At 41.8% G+C, this 7,702-nt stretch overlaps 1 protein-coding gene across 1 annotated transcript in view; it reads left to right on the top strand.

The window, feature by feature from the left end:
• The window catches only part of REPS2 (RALBP1 associated Eps domain containing 2), a 101,042-nt gene that overhangs the window by 1,104 nt on the left and 92,236 nt on the right, over positions 1-7,702 (top strand). The window contains exons 2-3 of the mRNA XM_009993835.1: positions 93-238; positions 318-431. Of these exons, the coding sequence (XP_009992137.1) occupies positions 93-238; positions 318-431 (260 nt within the window). The remainder of the gene's footprint in view (positions 1-92; positions 239-317; positions 432-7,702) is intronic.

Here is a 7,702-nt window from a genome sequence, read left to right as displayed (position 1 = left end):
GCTCCGCGTCCCTGGGCTTTCCTCAGCGGGGCTGCCGGTGTTACCGCTGCTCCGCAGACGTGTGTCTCCTTCCTTCCTTCCCTTCCTTCCAGGTGTTTGCGTGCCTGGGGACAGGGGGTCCCGTTTGCGGGCGCTGTGGCTCGGGGTGCGGTTTCGTGCGGTGCCGGGTCCGAGCCCTCGTGTCCGCGGCTCCCTCGGAAGGGCCCCCGTGCCCTGTGGGCAGCCGTGGCTTGTGTTGGTTTGTTTGAAGTGTCGATTCGGTGAAGGAAGAAGATCTGTGGGTAAAACGGCGTTGTGTTTGTGTGTCTGTTCTTGAGCGCAAACACAGTGGGGTAGGAAGCAAAGAGGTTCTTGCACCGTCCCAGGAGAGGACCCGACAGAGGCTACAGAGCAAAACCCTCCCTAGTGTTGAGGAGGAGCTTGGTCAGGAGGTGAGAAGACTTGTGCTCTTCCAGGGACAGGAAGGAGCCGGACTTGTGGTCTTTTCCACCTGTGGATTAGTGATTTGAGTAATGCACTGTAGTTGCATAATACTTTGTGGCAGGAAACTTAACAGAGGTAGGGTAACCGTGTATTTTTATTTACAAGATCTAAGGGAGTTTTTTTCTTCTGTAGTCTTGTCTTTATCAAGCAGAAAAAAAGTCGTGTTGAAATTGAGCTGAAGCATCATTATACCAGGCCAACACCTGAGAATACTAAGCTCCTCTGCTGTCAAGTCATTTCATGGTGGCCTGTATAAATTCATATTAAAAGGGCAGTTCTGAATGAAAACGCTGATATGTCAAGGATATTTTTCCTCTCATACATGCAGTGTTTTCCAGACGTGCAAAACAGAAGTGTTACAGAGCACTGTGGTGCTGCTTCGTTTTGAGCCAGGCTGTGGCCTTGGGCTTAGAGGCAAACTAAGCAGTGAAAGTAAGAGATTTCTTGTCGATCTAGCACCAAGAGTGGCTGTTTTCAAAGAGAAAGATGAGGGTACTTTGTTTCAAATAAGGCATATGTAAGAAATTGTTAAAGCCCTGTTAGTTTATTTGTGTGACGTTGGTATTAGTCACATAATTTCCCAATGAGGTATAGAAAAAGCCCTCTTACTTTTGCTATGTAGTTCCTTACCCTATGTTTTAAGTGAAATTTATTATATTATGATAGTTGTTTTAGGGGTCATTTTGATTGTAGTGTGTCACTTAAGGCTGATGTTTTTTAATGTTCTTGTTGACTTTCACTGTTTTAAATTGTTTCCAGGTATATTTGTGCTGCAAGGAGAATGTTACTGGCAAACAAGCCTGTAATTGCCTTCAGGAACATTCAGATAATAAGGCCTGTGGGATCTGGGACTGTTTCTCTTCTTCCTCCTTGCCCTGCCCCTCTTGTTTAAATGGTACTAATCACAGGGGTGTTCTGCTCTGAGGCTAGAGGGCCTGTTCTCTAAACCCACCGCTGTCAGGTATTCTTGCCGTCATGTACCAGAACTTAACACATCACATTTATTCAGTTTTTTCTTAAAAAAAATATGGAAATGTGGATGTTATGATAGGGAAAACCCTACAACATTATTTGAGGTATTATTTAATGGTATTTTACCTTTTGCCATCCTGCAAAAATGCAATGTAATGGTTCCTGTTTAAAGAGCCCTACCATTCTAACAGTTATGGGAACAAGGCACAGAAATTCATGGTACATGTTTTCTGCTACTTTTTCTGCTACAAGGAACACCGATTTTAGGCAGAGGCAGTTTGATTGGGTTAAGATAAGATGTTTTGTTTTTTTTAAGTAGTTGTTGACCATGAAAGGTTTTTTTTAATGCTTTTTAAAATCCCCATCTGTCACAATTAGGGCATAGTATGCAGACATCCCTTCTGACCCACTGAGAAATGGTCATGCTGAGTTTTGCCATGTCAGAAATGGGGAGATTTGGGTTGGAAACAAGCCTGCACCATTCCCTGGCCCTTGTGTGGGCTATAATAAGAGGCAACTGCAGACTGTTTTGTAAGTCATGTGCAATTTGCAGCTTTTTATTCTCAAGGTTTTCATTGAGGTGTGGTTTTACAGGTCAGGATGCTTCAGTGCCATCGTCTTGAAGCTGTGCTCTTGTCTTCAGGGATTTGTACTTGTCTAATAAGGGGGGGGATAAATCTCTGGGAAAGAAGGAGCCCTTCCTTATACAGTCTTTGGGATTTTTTTGTTGGTCAGAAAAAAATGCTCACAAGCATCATGGGAAGTCTTCCACCTTCCTTAGCTGTGATGGCAGGGTTTGCAGTCTAGGCAAGGATCATGTGGGTGCCTTCCAGATGGAGGACTGCTGCTGAGTATGGCAGTTCCTGTGGGAAAGGCAGCAGCGCGTGCTCCCAGACAGCAAGCAGGCAAAGGTTTTGTTTGGTTTAGGGCTAGTTGGCAGGATCTGAGCAGTTACTCAGATGAAAGAGGCTAGGTAACAGAGAGCAGGTAGGGAATGTTGAGAGCATGTGCCAGAAGAGGAAATGCTGGAATAAAGGCAAAAAATCCGAGAGTAGCCAAGTCAGTAGGAGCAGATGGTGTGCACCCGAGGGTCCTGGGTCTGACTAAGAATGAAGTGATTGAACACAAATTCCGTTACACCCAGACTCATTAAAGCAAGATATTCTCTTGGGCAATAGGATACAGCAGGGGTTGTACCTATGCAACTTTCCTTAAAGAAGGGGTCAAAGAATGAACTCAGCAAGAGTTATTTCAGTTCTGGAAAAATGCTTGAACTTAGCCCTAAAATTAAAAAAATCAGACACTTCACAGGATGGAGAAGGGCATGACAGGGACAGGACAGTGTGGTTTTTTGTGGACTGTATAATCATATCTCCCCCATGTACTGAGTCTTCAACTAGCCATATAGTGTGTTTAAAGGCAGAACCATTAAGATTTTATTTATACTTGCACAAAGTCTGTGACAGGTCTTTCACCAGGGGCTTTTAAAGTAACTCTCTAAAATGCCTGTGATCTTTTGCATTAGAGATCCATGGTAGGATCAGGGTTGTTTTGGTTTTTTTTGGTTGTTTTTTTTGTTGTTTTTTTTTTACAATCTTTATGTCAAAGGAAGGAGCAGACTAGTCACATGCCATGCAGTTATGGAGACTGCCAGAAATAGAATAAACTGAACAGCATCAACCATATTTATATTTACCCGTGTTGGTCAAGTTGAAAATGGTGTTCCCTGTGCTTTGACTCCTAGTAAAGGGAAAAAAGAATCAAATTTGTACAAAGGAAAACAAAAAATCCTGGAAAAAAAAAAAAAGGTTTAAACTCACTGGGGTCACAAAAATGTCACTGAAGTGGAGGTGATCCTATAGCATGCTTTGTTACATAGATCAGTACTTAGGAGAGGATAAGGCTGGCAGAGGTATGCTAGCAGTTGGGAGGAAGGGAGGAGTCACTGCTGTCTGTAGAAGACAACAACAGGTTCATGTTTGCCCACAAAGGCAAATTCTTTCTGGCATTTCTGCCTTTTCCTTGGAGGAATCAGTTTGATTATGCTCCGTGGGTGTACTGGGATGTCAATACTCCACGGAACAGCTGTGCCACGGGTGTTAGTGATGGCTGATTTCCCTTGTCTTATTCTGGGCAATCACTTTGTCACCCACCCCGTTTTGAAGCTGCCCATGGGCAAGTACAGCCTCTGCTCCTTGAATCCAGGAGCATAAAGGGTGTTTGTTACAGGTGCCAAGCATCACTGAGCTCATGTTTGCCTGGACTTCAGATAAAATAGTGCTTTACAGACACTGCCCACTGATCAGTGAAGGAGAGGTATTTTGTGCTAGTCTTACTGTTTGTTGGTCTTACTGCGGCCTCTGAAGATTTTGTCATAAGAAATGAGGTAGCAGGACTGGACTCAACTCATACACTGAAATGCATCTCTCTTTTAATTATTTTCTGACTTACTTGTTTATCAGTTGGCTGTCCTGATGATACCTTTAATTCCCAGTTTTACAAAGCTTAATCTTCCTTGTGGACTTGTGCTATCAGCATAGAGATCCAGTTTTCTTAAGAATATGCATTCTTTCCTCTGTGAACGAACACATGGCATTATTTTGAGCTCAAGGGATGACAAGTACTAATTGTATGATGCTGGAGCTACACAGATGCTGCATTTTATAGCTGGGACTCTCCTTCCAGCTCTGTGTGAATAGGGAACACAGACCAATGGTCTTGCTTTTCTTCCAGAGGCTTTGTGAGTTAATTTGTGTTTATCGTGACTTGTCTCTATAGTTACAACTCTACAGTTTAACCGTGGTTTTGTGTTCTAAGAGCAGAAGTGCGAATAGATGAAAAAAAATATAATTGCTATGTTGATACTTCTTTGGAAAAAGGCCAGTAGCTTTTTCATTCCATAAGTGTAAATTAGTACCTGCCTGGTTACTGGGGTGAGATTAACTGTCTGCCTCTAACAGGCAGAAAAGGATAAGAACTGTCACAGTTAAAATTGAAACTTTTTGAGTGAGTAAAGTCTGGATTTATTGGTAGTTTATTCAAGGTAAAGTTTCCTCGATAAAATTTGGCATTATGCTGGTGCTGGAAATGTGATTTAACTGTCTTAACAACAGTAAGTCCATCAAAAAGTGATGTTAGGTTAGAGTACACATGAAGAAAGCACATCCTACTGACATCTTTGAGTCAGGAAGAAACAAAAGGTGGGTACAATTTCATGTAGGTGGTACAGCAAGAAGAGGAAAGGAGAAGTGCCATTTCAATATCAATAATTCTGGCTGTAATTCCCCAAGCTGTTGTTGCCTTCCTAGAGTCACAAGCAAACCTGTGTTTATGTAAGTCAGAATACGCAAAATGCAGATTTGAAAAACATAGTAGTATGGTAAATATACATATGTAATATGTTAGGATTTTATATATATGTATATAGATTCTAAATTATACCAAACTAGAGGATAAAACTTCACCTGAAGCACTCCTGATATATTCCATTAAAAAAGAGGTCCTAGTACATATTTATTGTTTCTAACTTAAACTAGCATTTAGTAGTCACTACTTGCAAGATTAGTAGTTTTTTAGTGCCTCAGTGTACACAGAAGGTTTGTAGAAGCTGTTGCTTGCGAATTTTGTTTCAAATCATAATGTAAAACCAGAGACTCCTAGACCTGCTTGTCACAGACATTCAACAGGATGGTCAGAATTAGCCTGTTTAAGGTCTGGAGCCTTCAGTAATTAGCCCTCATTGCAACCAAGTATGAATCAATTAGTTTATTTGCCATTAAAATAATGCTTTGCTGTGCCAGTTCTTTAAAGTATCTCTACAGGAGGGATGGAGGAAAAAGATCCACTGGGCTGAAAATGAATAACCTCAGTCATGTGAGATTGCTGCAGTATGAAGCAGTGATGATGAAGACCATTTTTTATTTTTATTTTATTTTGTCATGGTACTTAGATGCAGTGGGTTCACCAAGCAGTTGTGCTTTTTTTACTTGTGCATGTATCTACAGCAATATTCTGTCAGTATTGTGTTGTTTATATACAGATTGATAGATGTTTTCCACAATCTGTTTTGCAAAGGGTGATGCACAATTCACCTACTTCAGTGAGGGAATCCAGCACAGACACCGCCTTCAAAAGAGGGTTGGTAAAAACTCTGAGAACATTAATTTAACTGAGCAGAAAATCCTAGCTGAGATAAATTTGTGAAAGATGTAACAAACATTTATGTGGCAAGGAATCAGGATAAATAGCCTATTTAAATTTAAAATAGTATTAATTGAGAAATGCATCTGATATAATATTTGTAAAGCAAGATTCTTTGATGTATTAATGTCTAAACATACCAACAGTATGTTTAGAAAACATTAATGAGCAAGTTCAACTTCTGAAGACAGTCAAACAGTTGAACAGCTGAGTTTGTGGATAATTAACTAGAAAAGGTTGCTACAGTAGAAAACCAACTGAGTATAAATAATAATCCCCTCTTCCTGAACAGAGGGAATATTTTCTTTTTCCAGTGTGTTCAGCAGCATTATTTGGTGACCACTGCATACAAATGAGAACACTGTTAATAAGTGTTGTATTTTTTTCCCCTGCGGTTTAGCCATGATGACAAGGTGGCAGGATGTGGGGGGACTGGATCCATTAATTCTGTCATCTGGTAGGACACAATGACCAGAAATAATCAACTAAATCACTAACTGAAAAGTATACTGAGTTTATTTACCAAAGCATTTAAAAGACAGAACATGTTTTTATAAACTTCTCAATGTTTGTATACATAAGAAGTGTGTGATTTTCCAGCAGATTAAGATGGTCTATGTATTTTTTAGTGAATTCCATTTTTTATCTAAATTTAACTTTGCATTTATCACATGTGCCTAGATAAGTAGCTGTATCTCTTATTAAAAATTATAATGGAGCAAATTTCTTACAACATAAAAATTAAGATGTATATAAAGCTATGTCATTGCTTAAATATGTTTTAAAATACTACTTGTTGGTAAAAATGAAATTGGTACCATATTTATTAAAATAAAGTCCTGTTTTAATGGTGACCAACTGATGAGACAGGTATTTATCTAGAAATATTACTGGATAGTTCCAATACAAACCAAATTAGGGTCTTAGACCTTATAGCAGCCTTCCAGTACCTGAAGGGGGCCTACAGGAAAGCTGGGGAGGGCCTTTTTGCAAGGGCTTGTAAGTGATGGGATGAGGGGGAATGGTTTTCAATTGCAAGAGGGTAGATTTAGGTTACACATTAGAAATGCATTCTTTCCTGTGAGAGTGGCGAGACTCTGGAACAGGTTGCCCAGAGAAGCTGTGGAGCCCCTTCTATTCCTGGCAGTGCTCAAGGCCAGGTTGGATGGAACTTTGAGCAACCTGGTCTAGTGGGAGGTGTCCCTGCCCATGCAGGGGGGTTGGATCCAGATGATCTTTAAGGTCCTTTCCAACCTAAACTGTTCTGTGATTCTGTGATCCCTTTGGACTTGTGTTTTGAATAACTTATTTCCCCTATGAATTTGCTGTAAGTTTCGGATGCTTTGTGCTGCTGGCTGTTTTAGACTGGGTGGTAGGTTTGGAGAGAAGTGCTGCAGCAGCTGTCTCTGCCCAGTGCCCCCCAGCAGGCTGTTGTGCTGTGCGGAGCGCGCTGGCCCTGGGCTCTCTCCTGCTGGGACTAGGCCTGCTGAGAACTGCTGCAAGGTGACAGGCTGCCTCCTAAACTGAAGCTGTAGCTCGATTAGGCCTTCCAAATCAACATAAGAGTACTGAGCAGAGCTACAATAGTGCCCCACTTGGAGCAGCGTGATTAGCAAATACCCGTTTTAAAATATAAAAAGGGGCGGAGAGGCAGAGAGCCGCGCGAGGGCAGGCAGGGAGCAGCTGGTGCCTTCTCATCCTAGGAAAAGCAGACTGGTAACTAGATTGATCATGGTCGCAACACGGCCAAAAACCACTGTGAAAAAGAATGTGGGGACTCAGACGGAGCTCCCAAGCAGGCACGCAGCAGTGCAGGTCTCTCTCTGGCTGCAGTGAATGCCTGAGTCTGGCACTGGTATCAGAGGGAACCAGTGACAGCGCATGTGTGCGGTGTGAGCAAGTAAATGATCTCCTCAGGCAGGTGGTTGAGCTGACAGAGGAGGTTGCAAGACTGAGGGCCATTAGAGAATGTGAAAGTGAAATAGATTGGTGGAGTCAAACCCTGAGGCAGGGGCAGATAGAAGACGTTGGGCAAGTGACGGATCCT

Source organism: Chaetura pelagica, unplaced genomic scaffold (assembly GCF_000747805.2).
Source record: "Chaetura pelagica isolate M959 unplaced genomic scaffold, ChaPel_1.0 scaffold412, whole genome shotgun sequence".
Taxonomy (NCBI): domain Eukaryota; kingdom Metazoa; phylum Chordata; class Aves; order Apodiformes; family Apodidae; genus Chaetura; species Chaetura pelagica.
The sequence above is the reverse complement of the archived record's forward strand: the minus strand, read 5'-3'. Positions and strand labels throughout refer to the sequence as shown.